The following is an 18342-nucleotide window of genomic DNA, read 5'->3' as shown; positions in this document are numbered from 1 at the left end:
TAGACAACATGTACTGGAGAGTACAATTTTAACAACTTGTTATGTTAGCAGTTATCAGCATCTTATCAAGTGGCACATTGTGTACTTATTGAATGCTAAAAACGGAAATCATTTTAACGTATAGGGAAACAGCTACTACTGATGAAATAAAACCTATCCGGTGGAGGGGGCAGGACTTTGGCTCTTCACACGCTCTCTGTTGTTCATGACACTATTTCTGCTGTGTTCAAGCGAAGTCACTTCCTGTGGGCAAAGTTGTGACTGAACTAGAAACTAGATATTTCACCATAATAAGAGTTTCCATTGTGGGGTAACTGGATACTTGTCTCTACAATACTGAAGCTCAACTTCAGCTGAGGAATTGACAGATTTTCAGATGCAATTTTTACTGCTGGGTGCCATGGATTACCATCAATTACTGCACTGAATTGATGTCAGTGAGTATGACCTTTTCAAAGTGACTTTAACAGTTTATGTGGCAACCTACGATTGCATCAAGAATTACTGACCGTGAGGCCGCAGTAGTGTACAGGATGATCGTATCTACCCTGTGAGGGGAGGGAAACTAATGTTAAATCATTTTATGTCCTAATGACTTTCATCAGATTTCTTGTGCAATCCTACACCTCAACATAATGCACTGTATCTGCTAAAGCAGTTAAAAACTGGTCGTACTCAAGGCTAATCCACCATAAGCGATGTTCTGATCTAAAGGTCACAGTTTTGGTCATTCTAACAGTCATGTATCTCATTGGACTGACTGAGAGAAAATGTCAGTCTCTGTTTGTTCACACATTCATACTGAACCTTAATGTCATTACTTTTAACCATGAAGTCTTTTAGACAGTTATTCATGTGTATGAAATGGACCTCGAGAACTTTCTCTGTCCATTTCAGTTCAATTTTGATTCATTAAAATCATTCTGCATTTCGTTTTCAAATGTCTATTAAACCTACGTGCCAATTTTGAGAACCGAGTTGGCCGCTGCTAAGCAAAACTCGTTCATCTTAAATTCTAAAGATAGATATCTGTAGATAAATATACATTTTCAGGGTAAACAATACAGTACCTTTGACAGGTGTCTCAAATCATTAACAGTGCAATAAACTTTAACACAGAAACAGTCCATAGAAAGGACTCTGTATAAATGGTGATTGCTTTTATTCTGAAAAAGAAGATGAGTGGAAGAGGGAAGTGCTGAAATGGTAATCCATATAATTTAAAACAAAGATATTTATAGCACCTTACTGGAGGAACTGTGTGTTTTCCTTCAGATAATTAAAAAGTGTAAATTTTGACCACATTTCATATCACATTCACTATGGAGGGTAGCAGACGTGCACACAGGCTGTTCTGTACACTCCTGCAAAGATACATATTGATTAAACACGTCACAATACAGACACTATGCAGGCAAGAAAAGTGTGTATATGAAATATTACATGCACAAACCTACGCAATGTGAAATGTGAAAGGTCAAATTGAAGGTATGTTCAGGAGATGATGTGATTAGTTTATTATTTTATTAAAGATCAAGGAGAAATGTTTGCATTAAAGTCAAGATAATATGTTTCTGCAGTGTCAGGAGAAGAAGTGCAAAGACGTCAATGTATGCTGTGATCAGTCTAATTGTGTTAGCTTTGTGTAAAAGGGAAGGAAGCACAGACAAGAAAAACTCAGAGGAAGGAGAAGTTGAAAAAATGCACAGTACAATATTTCTATGAGATGAAACTCATGTTTCTCTGCAGTTTCTCTTCATGTGCTGCACAACTTTCTCTTTATACAATGTGGAGGAATTTCTCAGCAGCAGAGTGACAGAGTGTCAGCGCTGGATGTGAGGATGGGACAGATGTTGTTCTTTCTGCTGGAGTTTATCTGTGAGTACATCACTGACTAATGATACAGATTAAGGAAAATGTTTTGGTGACAGGAGCAGACTATCAGAGCTTTGATCAGTTTCTATTAAAGTTTGAACAGAGCAGACTCAGCATGGTTGTTTTGAGAGGAGGATCACCAAAATGTAAATTTTTTTTTTTAGCAGTGATTCACTAAATTTTATGAATTCATATGACACATTAGCCAACTGTAGTTGTCTTTGATGAAAGCCCAGTTGTTTGCTGTGATTATTGTTTATTGATTTTTTCTGTTTGATTGATAATGTCTTAAATTTCACTCTTTATTGCAGTGCTGAATACACTCTCCTACTGTGGACATGCCCAAGGTGATTGCTGTTCTCTCTCTTATTTATTTATTTATTTATTTATTATCTTCAGATGAGTATCCACCTGCTGCATTACTTTTAAAGACGCCCTGTTTCTCTTTCTTCTTATTTCCTCAGTGTATTCATTACAGGACACATAGACTGTGACTAGAAAAGTGTTTAAAACTGTGATATTTATTTTGCTAACTGTGCAGTGTTGTGTGAATGTTTGTGTTGTGTGAATGTTTGTGTTGTGTGAATGTTTGTGTTGTGTTCTAGATGCTGTGCTGAGGCTTGAGCCCAACTGGTCCACTTTTTTTACTGGAGAATCTGTTACCTTCATATGTGACATGACGGAAGGAAAAGACACTGACTGGGAATACACAATCAACAAGGATGATCGAGAATTTGTTCCCTACAATACACATAAAGACTACACATTAACTCTGTCTACAGGCTACAGTGGTAAATACCAGTGCACTGGTCGCCACAAGAGCTCAGGTTTCATAAAAAACAGTAACATCGTCTCTTTAACCATATCAGGTAAATCATCAATATTTTATTACCATGAGAAAGTTTATCATGAGCACTAACACTTTTGAACCCTGTTTTGAACCCCTGATTGCCTTAATTCTGTTAATATATACAGTATAAATATAATCATACTTTTAATCTTTCACTTCTACTGCTGTATTTTTTCCTGTGGTACCAGTATAAAATAAAGAGAAATAAAATAACAAAAGGAAAAGAAGTGCACAGAGGAGCTCTGCATTTCAAGAATCTTACATAATTATTTCTGGGTTTTCACTACAAAGATATGGAAAGATTCCCTTATGAAACCAAATACAGGACTGAGGGAAGATGAAGAATTCAGAGAGACTTGTGGAAGAGGTCTAAGGACAGATGGTGTCATGCTGTTCAGACTGTAAAACCCCTTGAGTCAAATTTGTTATTAGTGACACTATCATGACTTGAAGGTTGCTGTCATATTGTGATGAGAACTTACACATAACACAACATGAAAACATACCTCATATGTCATGTTTTATGTCAGTTCTTTAAGTCATTCACATTTTAATAATCCACATGTTTTTGTTTCTTATTCCAACAGATAAAGCCAAGGCCACACTGACACCAGGCCCAACAACCATACCAGTAGGAGGCAGTGTGACACTGACCTGCTCTGTGGAGGGCTCTGCTGGATGGAAATATGACTGGTACAGAAGTTCAGGCTCCTCTCATACTCTGCTTGTGAGAGACGGTGCAATAAACAAAGTGATCAGTGTCTCACAAGGAGGCATCTACTGGTGCCGAGGAGGCAGAGGAAAACCAGTCTTCTACTCTTATCCAAGTCATGATGTCTCCATTGAGATAACTTGTGAGTTTAATCATTTTGTTTGGAATAAAACAACCTGTATTCCTGGTTACAATTTTACAGCCATGATGTTTTCTAGCTTTTTATCCTGTTTGTGTCTCATCTGGATATTTTTGGTGTGAACAGTTTCCAATGTGAGAGTCAGTGTGACTCTGCAGCACAGCTGGCCTCAGATATTCACTGGAGAGAGGATCACTGTCAGATGTGAGATCCAGGGAGGTGGAGACACTGAGTGGGAGTATGAATGGAGAACTACCAGCTCAGTCAAACCTCCAAATCAACATGAATACAGGATTTATTATGCTTCATCATCTCACAGTGGAAACTATGAGTGTAGAGGCAGAAAGAAAAGTTCACAACAGTCTTCAACAAAGTGGAGCGATTCCTTCAATTTGACAGTATATGACAGTAAGTCACATCATATTTGATCAGTCATCATTGATTCAGGCTGAAATTATAATGATTTATATTATGTATACACCTTCATGTTCCTATTAGAATTTAGAGATAGTGGACATAAAGAAATAATGTCAACTATGCAGGATACAGATATTGCATAAAACCCACTAACAAAATATACTAACATGTTTTCACTGTCTTTCCAACAGATAAACCTCAGCCTGTCCTCACTGTGTCTCCATCATGGCTGAGTCCTGGAGCCTCAGTAACTCTGAACTGTGAGGTTGAACATCCATCTGCAGGATGGAGGTTCTACTGGTATAAGACTGTTCCTGATCTGTCACACAACTACTACAGCTATGAGCTGTTACCTGGTAACAGCAGTGGGACTGAACAGGATTCCTACATCGTTCATGGTCAGACACACACAGCAGGATATGTGTGTAGAGCTGGAAGAGGAGATCCAGTGTTTTACACATATTACAGCCATTCTAAGTTTGTTTGGTCTGGAGGTGAGTTTACTGGTTTGTCTTTTGCTCTTTTCCTTTTTGTGAACTTTCATATGTTGACCTTTTATATCTGCAGATAACAAGTGGTGTACAACCAGCACCAAGCCAAATTTTCAGATGTGTATGTGTGTGTGTGTATTTTAACCATGATTTTGATTTTTATTGATTGACTTTTTTCTCCTATACTTCTATAGAAGGTTTCACAGTTTTGTTGAATTTAAACATGTCTCTTTATACTTTACAAGAGTTTAACTTATTATGAAGTATTTGTAAAATCTGGATATGATAAAACAAAAAACAAAAAACAAAACAACAAAAACCCCAAATAAACAGTTTAATTTATGTTCCAATATTTTCTAAACCTGCATCTTTTGACGTATTCCTTTGTTGTGCAACTTTTCATCTCTGCCACCAGCTGTCATGCATTGTTGTCCTCTGCAATTGGCAGAAATAAAAATCAACCCTGTGATAACCCTACTGTGAATGTTCCGGGACTGAGTGATGAAGTTACACCACTGGTCATTAGTCATTAACTTATGTGTATGGTGTTTTATTTTCAGATGACATCACAGTAATAAAATCAGGATTTTAACAATGCAGAGCAGCAGCTTGGAAGTGACTGCTAATTAACATGTAGTCTTAATGGGCTGCGTTTCAGTCACTATTTTATACTTGTTCTGATGTCTGACAACAGCCAGAGAAACACATAAATGAGAACAGCCTTATGACATAGATTAAAGGGCTGTAACTGCATGATATGTAATGAATATGCTATTATTATATTACATCATCTAGTATAATTTAGCAACTTTTCAAGCAGGTTTTAGCTACGTTTCATTAAAAGTAGTTGTTTGCAGCAGGTCCACTGCAGTTTTCCACTGCGTTCTCAGTTTCATACATTGACCTAGTCTTGTTAATGGTATTGTACAGTAGATCTAATGAGGTTTGACCCTTCATCATTTTGTTTTCCAGATTTTCATCCAGCAGCGTCTCTCACAGTGAATCCTGACAGAGTGCAGCACTTCACCTCTGACTCTGTCTCACTGAGCTGTGAGGGAAACTCTACTGAGTGGAGAGTGAAGAGGTTTAATGAACATGGCTCCCTGTCACACTGCTCTTACTGGGGGAGAATGACTGGAGCAATATGCAGTATTAGTAGTTTATGGTACACTGATTCACTGGTGTACTGGTGTGAGTCTGGATCAGGAGAATTCAGTAATGCAGTCAACATCACTGTACAGGGTGAGAGTTAATCAATTCATTTTTGTTTCTCGTCATTTATTCAGTGTCCTGTAGATTCAGTTTATGTAGGTCCAGTTTATATTCTGAAATTAAAATGTCAGTCTTCATCATTAGTGAATACTGCATGTTTTAATTGTACCTGTGGCTTCACTCACTTCCTTTGTACATTTAAGACACTTTTAAATTGTACACAGACAAGCCAAGTGTCAGGTCTTTATCAGGCCACTGTGTGCTGATCTTAGAGAAGACTGAAAACATGCAGCACATGTGATTTATTCTAATCAATGTACGTCAACATAAAGCAGCTGATCTCTGAATAAAGCTTCATATTCTTTGACTGATTCACAGGTGATGGTATTATCCTGGTGAGCCCTGCCAATCCTGTGGCTGAGGGACAGTCTGTTACTCTTGGCTGCAAGTTGAGAACAGAAAATGTTGTTTCTAATGTGTGTTTCTATCACAATGACAAACTCATCCAAAATGATACAAGAGGGGAGCTGAATATCTCTGCAGTGTCAAAGTCAGATGAAGGTTTCTACAAGTGTCAGTGGTCAGGACAAGAGTCACCACAGAGCTGGATGTCAGTTAAAGGTGAGAATGATTAAAACAATTTCCTCTGCTTTTATTTTGAAAGCTGTGCTACAGTCTGAAATAGAAATAATCACATAATAATTAGAGTTAACTTGTTAGTTTGTGTGAGAGAAATTGCTTTGTACAATATGTTATTCATAATGAAACACTAAAATCCAAAAGAACACACATGATTATTATGAGTTTGTTACCAAGACTTGACGTGACTTTGACTCTGTCTCTGTAAAGCACTGTGGAAAATCAATCTGAGAAAAATGTCACAGAAAAATATATTTTATTGATTATAGCTGTGTCCAGGCCTGAATCCTCTCAGTTTCCTGTGCTGCTGATTGTTGGGTTGGTTTGTGGAATTTTACTGATTATTCTCCTGCTGCTGTTGGTTTGCTACCGAAAGTCAAAAGGTGAGATCTCTTCTCTCTGATATATGATTACACTCTAATTATTCAAAGGACAGATGCATTCTGATGTAATTACATGTACAGTAGCAAGAATGGAACAATTTGCTATACATTTCCATTTAACAACAAATGTCTTGTTTTCACAGATTCATCCTTTAACAGGTTGGTACAACACTCTCTTGTCTCATTTTGAGCATGATAACAGAACATTATGTGTTCCCCAAAAATAAATCTAAATATGTTTATTACACATTTAGGGAGCCCGACAGGCCTCAGAGCACCAATCAGAGGTTTGCTGCTGACCACATAATCAGCCAAGATGAAAGTCAATACACTTCTCTCAATGGTTAGCCTTAATTTCATGCTTTATTGTTTACTCTAAATTTGTGGTTAACTGATTTGAAAGATGCCAGAATTCATATAATAGGATTAAAATTATTAAACTGACCTTGGTTTGATTTTCACTTCTCTGTAGGTGATGCTTGTCTCTATGAATCAATCAAAGGCCCTGAGGACACAGAAAATGGTACTGTGTATGTCTTTTGTTTAATGTGGAACAATTAGAGATACTAGAATATGATTTAGGGGAACTGTAAGTTATTAAATGACAATGCCTTAAGTTTTTTAAATATCCACATTTCAGATGAATCCAGGGATCTGACATATTCCACAGTTGAGCTCAAAGAAATTGCCAGAAAGGGTGAGTACTTTTTCATGTAGTTTGAACCACATACAAATAAATGTTAAATACTTGATGTTTTTGTAGGCTGGCAGTGCTTAAATAAATTACAGGAAACTGTATTTTCATTCATTCATCTAATCCTTCTAACAGGGAAGAAAAATGACCCGGGGGAGAGCTGTGTTTACTCTGGTGTGAGGATAGGATCAGCTGCAGGTAGAGTCCATTACAGTCCCGCCTAAAGTTTTATTGTGTGCTGTGCCTCAGTCCCACTGCTGTTTTTTAATACTACCACCTGGAGGCGCTAAAGCTATCAAGTGTCAGATTCTACACATACAGTAGAATCTGATACTTGGGGATTTTTACATGGAGTCATAGGAGTGCCATAAAAAATAAAAAATGTGCAAAAATAAATCTGTTAAAAAAAAAAACATATAAAAATAAATAAAAGAAATTATATAAAATAGATTAAGTACAAAAATAAATATATATTTGAGAATTTATTAGTAAATATACTTATTTACCTCATGAGTCACAGAATACTACTCAGAAAACAGGACATATTATCTAAGGGTTGATTTTGGTGACAACAAGTAAATTATATTATTATTATATAGCATTATATTTCAAGTAATTTTCTGTTTCACTGCACTGGCATATAGATACATACTATACATAGGGATGTTCCACATTTCATTTATTGTTATTCTGCTTATGCATCCATCCATCTGTCTGTGTAATCTACAATCTGGCTTCTCTTGTAGATGACAGTCTCATGTATGCTGAGGTACACTCCCACAAGAAAGGTAAAGCCAAGAAAAACAAAGGTAAGTCTACAGCCACCTGTACCTGTTATTATCCAACAGGTTGTCATTTCACTGTGTGGGAAACATATCAATATAATCATCTCTCCATTCATAGGAAAATCAGCTCCTGAGGTGGCTGATGAAACTGTATACTCTGCAGTCAAACCTGGAACAGCTAATGGTAATAATGCAGCAATAAGATAACTGGAATAGTGGGATTAGTCATTGCAATGATTTATTTTACATACAGTCAAATGAGTTAGAGTAAAATGATAGTGAGCACTGTTAACTTTTCAAGGGCCTTACATCTCTCTTCCCTTTGATTTTCTTACAGATTAATAAAAGACTGATAAAACCAGTGGAATGGACAACAACATGAAATCTTTATCCTTATTTAGGCAATATTTGCAGCTTTATTATTCTGTAACCATTTTCGTACAACCCTACTGTCCAGTTAATTTTATAGCTAATCATTTTAAAGAAACTTCTGTTTTACTTGGTGAAAAAACAACAGATTACATATAATATAATATAATATAATATAATATAATATAATATTAAAATATTCCCATTGAGTGTTAAAGGGGATATATTTTGTCTCTTCAGGGTTTAAAGCAGCTAAAGTAAAAGTTTCTTCAGTTCTCAGGATGCCTTCAAAATCAGCATATTTTCAGGGTTAGATGAAAAATCTTTGTAAAGATTTGCTGTGTCTTAAAATGAATTATTATGTGCACAAGTTACTGTGTGTATTTTATTTTCATCTGGATGGATTTAGCTTTTTTGTGTTTTTTTTATGCTTGGTTGACCCTTCATGCATCAATAAACGTTTGTTCCAGCAGGATGTTGTCATTTCTGTTTCTGTTACTTGTACAGGCAGAGGAAGCATAGAGGTGCAAGAGCTGAGATGTGATTATAACTATGTTTGTCTTTCACTAAGGTCAACACATCAGATAACTCAGTGGTTGTGCTCTTACTTTATGTCTTGTCTTAGTCATGAGACTAGCAGCACCACAGATTTGTTTCTGACCAATCATCGCTCACGTCACAAGTCAGGAAATTGTAAACTCGTTGTCGCGAGCACACCAGAGCAGCAGGTGGGGCTATAACCGTAATGTCGGGTTTACGCTCTGTCATCCTATCGGTAGACGTCACACTAGCCAGGAAAATACGAAGGACTTTTCGTCGTGGTGTTATGGAGCATCATTGACGCTACATTGCCCTTGTTTGATTATGTGACGTTTGTCGTCCCCAGTGTTCATATTAAAACGCTTAAAATGTGTCAACCATAATATTCACAGAAAGACATAGCTCTTTGCAATACTCACTGGATTTCCATGAGTAATACCGTAAGTAAATTCCACGTTGGTACACTTGTCATGTGTTTAACTTAGTCATTGTTTGTTTAGTCACTCAAATCTAATAGACCGGGAACAGGTCGCAGAAATATGATGTTATTTACGTGTGCTACAGAAGAAATAGAGGTGTTTGTCCATTTCCTCATTTGTCAAGATGGTGGTCTGACCAGTGATTATTTTTGGATGGCTATACTGAAATTGTGGTTTGGCATGTTTCCTGTGTTGGTTTTTTTCATACAACATAATGAGAAACAGACGTGTTTTTTTTTTAGATTTGATTTTGCATCAATGTATTTTTGGGGTTTAACTTCTGTGTCTGTATAGCACAAATATGTTATCACAAAATGTAGATATATTGAACCTTTGTCTTTATCATTTACTCACTATTTCAGGAACCAAGTGCAACACTTAAATTAGATAATATCTGCAGTGCCTGCGCAGGAAGTGACTGTGTCAAATTAACTGAGCTTTGAGAGAAAGGGAAGTGAGGAAAGAAAAGAATTTATAGAAAACGCATGAGCTCATAGGTGTATGAGGTTTTTAATGTGCCCACAGTTCTCTGTTCTGTCTAGTATGTATGCTTTAGTATTAAGGTAGAGATATATTTTCCAGAAGCAGAGTTTCATTGCTGGTTGTCAGGATGGGACACACTTTGTTCTGTGTACTGGGATTATTCAGTGAGTACATCAGTGACTTTGTCTATTTAAATTGTGTTGAGTCTCTATGAGACCGTAAACAGAGAAGACTTGTGGCTTTTATCAGCTCTATCTTTTATCTATCTCTAATGATACAGGTGAGGGTGCTGATTTTTCACATAAAGTCATGATGCTGTTGGTTAATCAGTAATGATGATTTGATGCTGTATTTATGTTTACGCATTTAAAAAGCATGTTCACTGTTTTTTTCTGGGCAGGATCGTGGCTGCTGGCTTAGTTTAATGAGGGGGACTAGTTGGCTTATATGCAATAATAATTTGATATTTCTAGATTATTAATACTATTTGTGAAACTCTAGCTGTTTACATGTCTTTGTTTATTCACATTCTGGCAGTTTGTGTCAGTTTGATAACATGTAATCAATCTTTATTCTATTATTATCTCTATTTTAGTGCTGGATACTCTCCTGTGCTATGGATTCTGTAAAGGTGCACAATTTTCCTTGTTTTCTCTTTATTCACTTTAGATGTCTCTGCTTTTGCTGAATTGCTCTTAACTACATTCTGTTTCCTCTTTTCTGTATATGTATTTTTGGGCACAACCACAGGGCCAGCCCTATAGACATTAATGTCTGTGGCTGACAGACTGAGTGAGGTACACCACTGGATGGCCGGCCATGATGAACTTACACCATTGGTCGGTCGGCTTTTGGGACTTTACCCATTGGTCGTTACTCTGTTTAAAATGATTTTGTGCGTGCAGTTCTATTATTAATCGGGGAATGTAGCTCGTTATGTGAGTTAACACCACCTGACAACGATGTCAGCAGCCTGCCGCTCTGCAAGCCTGTACACGGTCCAGCCATATACTAGGTTTGCACCTAGTCATCTGACCCTTAAGCCTAAGGTGGAGAGTCTGTCACCTTCCGATGTGACATGGGAGAGGGAAAGGGCATTGACTAAAAATACACATTTAACAGAAACAGTGAACAACTTGGTTCATGCAGCACCAAAAAAGTCCATGCCCACTCACTCATACACTGTTCATCAAAAAGAGTAATGAAGTGAGTGTCACTGTATTATGCAACCTTCAAACTTAATGCAACTATCACCAAGGTTAGAATCATATCAATTTGGCTCACTTATTTATGAACCAGACGGATATGATCACTTACTCACTTACATTTATGATAAAATAAAAGACCTTTGTTGTCTTAATCTGATTATTAAAATTTTGAAAGCAACCACACCGTACAAAACCAACGTTACAATAATTTAATGTAGGACACTAATTTTAGCATAAATGCAGAAGTAATATTACGTCACAGTGACAATATGGTTACTAAGAATTTGTGTGTTATATGCAGTGGTGGACTGGAGATGGTATTTCAACACTGATAAGGCTTTTCTTCAGTAAAAAGCAGAATTAAGAAACCATATTGCTTCATTAATATGTATTTTGAGCTGTATGAATGGTGTGTGTCTTTAGCTGGGTTTTAACCCAGATATGGGTTAGGGTTAAGCCTAACCCATATCTGACCAATTTCCACCACACAGTTTGCTAATGAGAAGTATTTAATGAATTGACTGAATTGTATATTTAAAAAATGTATCTCAAGTATGTAATATATGTTTAGAGAAAAAATTTAATACATGTGCAGTATTCTAACACTGGACAGGACACAGTGCACCAACAAGACTAGATTAATGTTAAAATATATTTTCATTCTGAAAATTTCTCTCCAACAGATGCAGATGGACCTAATGTCACTGTGTCGGCATCATGGCTGAGTCCTGGAGCCTCAGTAACTTTGACCTGTGAGGTCAAACCTGCGTCTAAAGGGTGGAAGTTCTTCTGGTCTAAAGTTGTTCCCAAACTATCAAATGGCTTCTATGACCGTGAACTGCTACCTGGTGACAGCAATGGGACTGAGGGGAATTCCTTTGTTGTCCCTGGTCAGACACATACAGCAGGATATTCGTGTAGAGCTGGAAGAGATCCGCTGAATTACACTCCATATAGCAGACCTAAGTTTGTCTGGTCTAGAGGTAAGTAATTTTGTGCCATTCTCTCTTTTTTCATCTCTGGCTTCATCATTAGACTAAATTCTTCCCATGTTTTTTAATAGAATTAATTTACTTATATTTCAAATTCATGAATAGTTAAATGAATCTAATGAGCACTGGTTATTCCTGTTAGCATTCACTCATATCTTGTTTGGTCTTGCCTAAATTGTGATATAAAGCAGCAGGAATTTGAACGTCTGCAGACACAGGAGGTATAACAGGCTGTATAGACTGACAGAAAGCCGATAGGAGGTAAATCAGGTTTCAGTGACAAAAATAGACGGGTAAACAGACAAGGTGCAGGACAAACTAGAGCTGCTCTTCTGTGAGGATCTCCTAACCCATAGTTAACATTTAGGTGACCTCTTGTGGCTGTAGTAATTATGACAGGAGCATTAGTTTATTTTATTTATTTTTTTCGGCAGATGTTTCAGCATTACCATCAATCAAAGTGAATCCAGCCAGAGAGCCATACTTTACCAATGAGTCTATCTCACTGAGCTGTGAGGGAAATTCTACTGAGTGGAGAGTGATGAGGTTTACTGAAGGAGGCTATCCGTCCAACTGTTCTAACTGGGGGATAATGACTGGATCCACATGCAAACTCACAAAGTTCAGAAAGAAAGCAGCAGTGTACTGGTGTGAGTCTGGATCAGGCCAATTCAGCAATGCAGTCAACATCACTGTACAATGTAGGTATTAATTACATTTTTCTTTTCCTCACATGCTTCCTGTACTGTGTGATTTAAACATCCCAAAACCATAACCTATGTCAAATAAACATACATACAATAAGTAGAGTGAAAATGGACACATTTTGAGCTGTCTTCATAATAAAAATTGAGCTATGAATTATACTATAAAAATATCTAATCACCCTATCATTACAATGAAAAAGGCAGAACTCGAACTTGCTATTGGATTCAACTCAGCAACAAGTTGAGTGTATTGTCAAATATTTAACAGTTTAACAACTCTAGCAGGTTTAAATGTGATGCTGAAGTTGTAATTGTTTTTCCAGTTCTGTTTGCCCATGCAAACCATCACTTTATTTTTGCACTGGCTGAAACTGCTTGCTGTGAGATAAAATGCATGATTAACTGTGAGCATACATAGTGCTTATTACTTGTTATTTCATTTTGATAAATTATAGATGTGCCTGAAAGCTCTTCATTTCCTGTGCTGACTGTTGGGCTGGTCTGTGGAATTTCAGTGATTATCTTCCTGCTAATGTTGTTTTGCTGGAGGAAGTCCAAGGGTGAGTTTGATTACATTTAAATTATTCTCATGTCATGACATGAAATATTAGTGACTCCAACGATCTTCCATACAAAAAAGAAATGACACCAAATATGTTTTTCACAGATCCATGCTTTGTCAGGTTGGTACAACATCTTGTATCTTGAATTTAAAAGCAGAACATTTCCTTTTTAGATTTGCTGTATTAACTTTACATCTTAATTATGTTTAACCATATTTTCCACCATCATAGAACCAGTCGGGGCTCTGCTCCAGATCACATGGTTAACAAGAATGAAACTGAACCTAACCCCACTCATCTCTATGGTGAGACCACAACTATACTAGAATAAGCCCAAAGACATATTTTTTTAGAATAATAATTTTTACTTAGTATCATGCAATTGTTCAGTCTCACCTTGACTCATTTTCACTGTTCTACAGATGATGTTCGTCTCTCTGAATCATTCGAAGGCCATTCAAACACTGGCACTGGTACGGTACAGTTAGATGAACACAGAGCAGTCAGAAATCCTAAAAATATGATGATTTATGATTGATTATAAATGACTGACTGATCTTTATTGTGGGTGTAGATGAATCCCAGGGTGTCACATACTCTGTGATTACCCTTGAAAACATCAGAGAGAAGGGTGAGTACTCAAGATACACATCACAGATGTTTTAGTGCCTAATTAAAGAAAACGTACACCTATTTTTTGTATACAGTTAATCCAGGGAAGAGTCATGGACCAGAGGACTGCAGCATTTACTATAATATAAAGTTTAGATCAGCTGCAGGTACAGTCACCTCTCTCCCTTTCTTTCCTTCTTTTTTTTTTACTCTAAGTTTACTCTAACTAATCATCTCTCCATTCACAGGAAAATCAGCACCTGCAGCGATGGAAGAAACTTTTTATTCTCAAGTCCAACTGTAGGAGCAGCTCTTGATAATAATGCAGCAGGTTTTGGTCTATTTAGGGTGCTCCAGAGAAAATGACTGAATTAGACCTTGAATAACAACATATTTCTACTTTCTGTTAATAGAACTGTATTCTTTTTATCTTTGAATTAGTAGTGAACTGTTTCTGTTGTCTTTTAAAAATGAATTGTTACTGGTGCTTAATTTAGTCTGCATTATTAAACTTGCTCTGTTGCACCATAGATAATGCTGTTTTCCTGTAAAATCTTGCCCTTGTCACAGGTAAGATTATTTTACAAACTGTCATTGCATTCCTCTGGCAGAGTTTAGAGCTCTCACATGTTCCTCCTTCCTGGAACTAATGGTGATGACTCAAGTGATTATAGTGAGATTTGATTGACAAAAAATTACAGAGTTCTCAGACATCCAATAGGAGCCCAGTTTGTTACCCTGTTTTATTTGCATAATTAGGCAAACCCATAAACATTAATACTAGAATTAAAAAAGTAAAATTCACTTACAAGTCACTGAGAACAAATTTTACCACCTCAATTAAATAGAGGGTGGTCCTGTTGAGTAGCATACTGCCTAATCAGGCAAAATTGCAATTGATATCAAAGTCAGTGAGGATTCAGTGCTTAGAGACTTAGAGAGTATCTGGGCTGCAGTTTAAGTTACATGGATTTGCATTTTGCCACTTGTATCTGTTAAAAGACTGAAGTTTGAATAAAGTTAAAAAAAAACAAAAAAAACTGAGGGTTCTCTTCCTTGTGCAGTGTAGATATTTTAAGACCAATCAGAGGCGGCTGCTAGGCGAATCAGAATTCTGCTATGTTAGCTGACGTATGTCGTCATTGACCACTACGTGCTTGTCATTGGCCATGATCTACGGGGTGGAGCCCAGGGAGGCGGAGAAACGAAGTCGGCAAACAGATTTAAACCAAGCCTGAGGCATTGCTTCTGTTTGCTAGTGCTGTGAGAAAACGTAGTTAGTGAAGAGGCATGGATGCTAAAACAAACTCTGGAGCTGCTTTTTTGTCGAACAGGAGTGAAGCTGGACTCTGAACACACCTGTGTCGCGAAGGTAAGGCAAACATTTAACGGCTAGCGTTAGCATTAGCGATATCGGAGAGCGTTAGCGTTAGCATTACCTTGTAATCATATCTTTTAATTCCATGTTCAGTCATTTATATCGAGTAGGTATGAGTGAGTTTGTGTTTCTGTGACTCAGGCGTCCCTCACATGAGTTGTGGGCACCTAACGTGAACGGTAAACTGTGAATCCCTGTTTGTATTTGTTATCACTGTACCTACAGTTTCCGTCTCTTTGTCATTTTTTTTCCCAGGCTGATCATTTTAGCTCAGTTTATGGTGGTTTATCATGTCATTGTCACCAGTTTGTGGCTATGTGTGGTTACTTTATATCATTTTGCGGTCTTTACTTGGTTATTTTATATCTGGGTGTTAGCATTAGCAATAGTAGCAAGCGTTAGCTTCGAGCGTTAGCATTAGCCTTATCATTCAATGATGTTTTGGGGTTTTTATTTGCGTGGGTTAAAGTGTGATAGTGTTTCTGTGACTAAAGCGTCCCTGACATGAATTGTGGAAGGTGGTAATTTTAGTATTCAGTTTGGCAGTCATTTTATTGCTTTTTTGTAATTCTTTGCTCCTCTTTGGTCATATTAAGTCAGTTTATGGCGGACTGTTATGTCGATGTGATCATTTTGTATCTGTTTGACGTGGTATTGCATCGTTTTACATCTCTAACTGGCTGTTTTATACCTACTTTTTGTGGTCGTTTTGCGTCGTATTGTGTCTTTTGTGTCTATTGCAGGTCATATAACTTTTCTTTGTGGCCACTTTGTGTTTCATTGTGGCAGTTAGCATGTCATTGTGATCATTTCACTTCACCACCTTTTTTTTTGCCTCTTTGTCATTTCCAGTTTTGTAGTAGTAATCTGTCCATAACCATCCATTTCATTCCCTGTTGTGTATATAATTGATTTGTGTTAAATATAAGCTTGAAAACTAGATTTTAACTCTGTGCTCCTCCACAAGTTTTAAGTATCAATAGTAGGTCACAATGAATGAGCTGAGATCACTGTTAGAAAAACAGTTTAAAAATTGCTTTTCTCTCTGAGATCAATAAAATCATATTCTAGTAACATAATTTATTCACCACAAAACTAAAAATGTGAAGTGTGAAAATATTTCAGTCATGTATTCTTCTACACTGTTCAAGTTTTGGAGGTAAACTAGTCTTTATTCATGAGGTCATTTGTTTTTCATGTGCTGTATTTGTGTTTTCCAGGTTTACTCTTCAACCTGCAACCTGGACAGAAACACCAGCTCTCGCCTGACAAACCAAACAGGTATGTTTCTTAAAGATTTACCCAGTATGAAAAAAAATCTGGTGATGAACTGAATTATTAATGTTAGTAACAGTGCCATTGTTTAAATCTTAGGCACTTAATGAGTTTAATATTGAATAGAACAAAAACTTATTGATCATACATTGTCAGAAAATACTACTAGTTATAATAATCTTTAAAAACTCAAAACAGTTGTCAGTTAATTTTCTGCCTGTGGACTGAGGTATAATTAAAAATACCACAAGTTCCTTTTTTTTTTTTTTTTTACTTAAGTGAAAGTGTTTACTCTGCATTTCACAGTAATATACATGGTTCCTTCGGTGATCAGTTGACAGACAATCTAGAAATTTAAGATGATCGTTTTGGTTAATTTTTTCCAAATTTTCCAGATTCTTAAAGATGTGATGTGTTTCTTCTTGTCATATGTGACAGTAATATCATTTTCCTTGACTCTTTTTATTTCCTCTAGGTGTCACTGTTTCACCTATCATTCTTTTTACAATGAGGAAGTTCTTTGAGACCAGGACAGAGGCCTCCAGGTAATTCACAAACAGCTTTACATCAACTGTCCAACACAGAGCACTGACATTCAATTATTTATCTTCAGTTATTGATCTTAAGTCTGAATAGTTTGATTTGTCAAAAAGACTTCTAAGTCATTATTAAAGTCTATGTACATAGTTAATGAATGTACAGTTTACTGTATTTTATCTTATTTTTATTTCCTAATCTCTAAACTCCTCAATAATGATATTTAATTATACTTGAATGTCCATATAAGAGTTTCTTTTATACTTTGTCTTGATGCTTTTCAAGTTTTATGTAATAAGCACTTTGAATTGTCTTGTTTAATGTGTTTCACAATTACACTTGCCAACAACACAACATTTCCATCCCCTGCTGTTGTGTGAATATCAGGAGCTGGTGGAGTTAGTTCTCCAGTCAGACCAGATTCTTCAGTCTTTGTGTATAAAGCAAATTGAACTCTTGGACTAGTTCTGATTAGTCCTGAACCAGTTAGTCCACACTCTGGTTTCTTTGTAGATTTAGTGTCTTTTACTTCTCTATCTTTTGACAGTTTGAAGTTCAGCACCCAGAAACACTCTGTCCTATTATTAATGTTTGTTGTATTTTTCTCCACAGGATTCAAACTTCAGCCATTAAATCACAGAGAGAAGAGACAGACATGAAGACGTTTGCAGAAGGTCAGTGTTATTTTATTCTTTTCAGTCTGACTCTGTCATTATCTCAGCTGCTGTTTGACACTTTAAAACCTCATCTGGACCAAATAGTGACAAATTAAAGCTGCTGTAACTTAGTGTTAATTAGTATTTTTTAACAATGTAGCTTAAAAAGATAAGTCTAAAAGTATGTCTAACAATAAAACAGAAGACCGCAGAAGTTAAATGTAAAACCTTTAAAAAGTATAAATTATTTATAGGTTTTAACCTTATTTACACATATACCTTTAAAAATAGGTCTAAGAATTCAATGTGAAACCTTTGAAAAATAAATTTAAAACCTTTACACAGT

At 36.4% G+C, this 18342-nt stretch overlaps 2 protein-coding genes across 4 annotated transcripts; both read left to right on the top strand.

The window, feature by feature from the left end:
- Positions 1-216: 216 nt before the first annotated feature.
- Positions 217-9038, top strand: LOC108880556 (Fc receptor-like protein 5). Of its 3 annotated transcripts, none has more exons than XM_051069439.1 (18): positions 217-437; positions 1795-1878; positions 2187-2222; positions 2481-2744; positions 3313-3579; positions 3703-3984; positions 4185-4487; positions 5457-5726; positions 6075-6317; positions 6605-6718; positions 6862-6877; positions 6973-7061; positions 7191-7241; positions 7359-7415; positions 7548-7610; positions 8159-8221; positions 8316-8381; positions 8535-9038. In XM_051069439.1, the coding sequence occupies exons 2-18, from the start codon at positions 1842-1844 to the stop codon at positions 8537-8539; spliced, it is 2226 nt and encodes a 741-aa protein (XP_050925396.1). In that variant the 5' UTR covers positions 217-437; positions 1795-1841; the 3' UTR covers positions 8540-9038. The 3 variants fall into 3 exon arrangements, with proteins under 3 accessions (XP_050925396.1, XP_018527636.1, XP_018527635.1); XM_018672120.2 differs by having other exon boundaries at positions 218-433; positions 1750-1878; XM_018672119.2 differs by having other exon boundaries at positions 218-437; positions 1750-1878.
- A 673-nt stretch (positions 9039-9711) lies between these two features.
- On the top strand, positions 9712-14685 carry LOC108880558 (uncharacterized). The gene is made up of 11 exons (XM_018672124.2): positions 9712-10232; positions 10664-10699; positions 11960-12259; positions 12703-12969; positions 13431-13535; positions 13643-13658; positions 13770-13843; positions 13961-14011; positions 14113-14169; positions 14246-14317; positions 14399-14685. The coding sequence occupies exons 1-11, from the start codon at positions 10196-10198 to the stop codon at positions 14452-14454; spliced, it is 1071 nt and encodes a 356-aa protein (XP_018527640.1). The 5' UTR covers positions 9712-10195; the 3' UTR covers positions 14455-14685.
- Positions 14686-18342: the final 3657 nt, after the last annotated feature.

The sequence above is a fragment of the Lates calcarifer genome, unplaced genomic scaffold (assembly GCF_001640805.2).
Source record: "Lates calcarifer isolate ASB-BC8 unplaced genomic scaffold, TLL_Latcal_v3 _unitig_966_quiver_1017, whole genome shotgun sequence".
NCBI classification, from domain to species: Eukaryota; Metazoa; Chordata; class Actinopteri; family Centropomidae; genus Lates; species Lates calcarifer.
Note: the sequence above shows the minus strand (reverse complement) of the source record. Positions and strands in the feature narration are given on the sequence as shown.

What these genes read in the sequence shown, in the direction of transcription:
- LOC108880558 (XM_018672124.2), top strand. Translation starts at nt 10,196, where the DNA reads ATGGGACACACTTTGTTCTGTGTACTGGGATTATTCA. An exon ending in TAAGTTTGTCTGGTCTAGAG is followed by an intron (nt 12,260 to 12,702) that starts GTAAGTAATTTT and finishes TTTTTTCGGCAG; the next exon opens with ATGTTTCAGCATTACCATCA. An exon ending in TGAAAACATCAGAGAGAAGG is followed by an intron (nt 14,170 to 14,245) that starts GTGAGTACTCAA and finishes TTTTGTATACAG; the next exon opens with TTAATCCAGGGAAGAGTCAT.
- LOC108880556 (XM_051069439.1), top strand. Translation starts at nt 1,842, where the DNA reads ATGGGACAGATGTTGTTCTTTCTGCTGGAGTTTATCT. An exon ending in CTTTCTGCTGGAGTTTATCT is followed by an intron (nt 1,879 to 2,186) that starts GTGAGTACATCA and finishes TCTTTATTGCAG; the next exon opens with TGCTGAATACACTCTCCTAC. An exon ending in CCCTGAGGACACAGAAAATG is followed by an intron (nt 7,242 to 7,358) that starts GTACTGTGTATG and finishes TCCACATTTCAG; the next exon opens with ATGAATCCAGGGATCTGACA.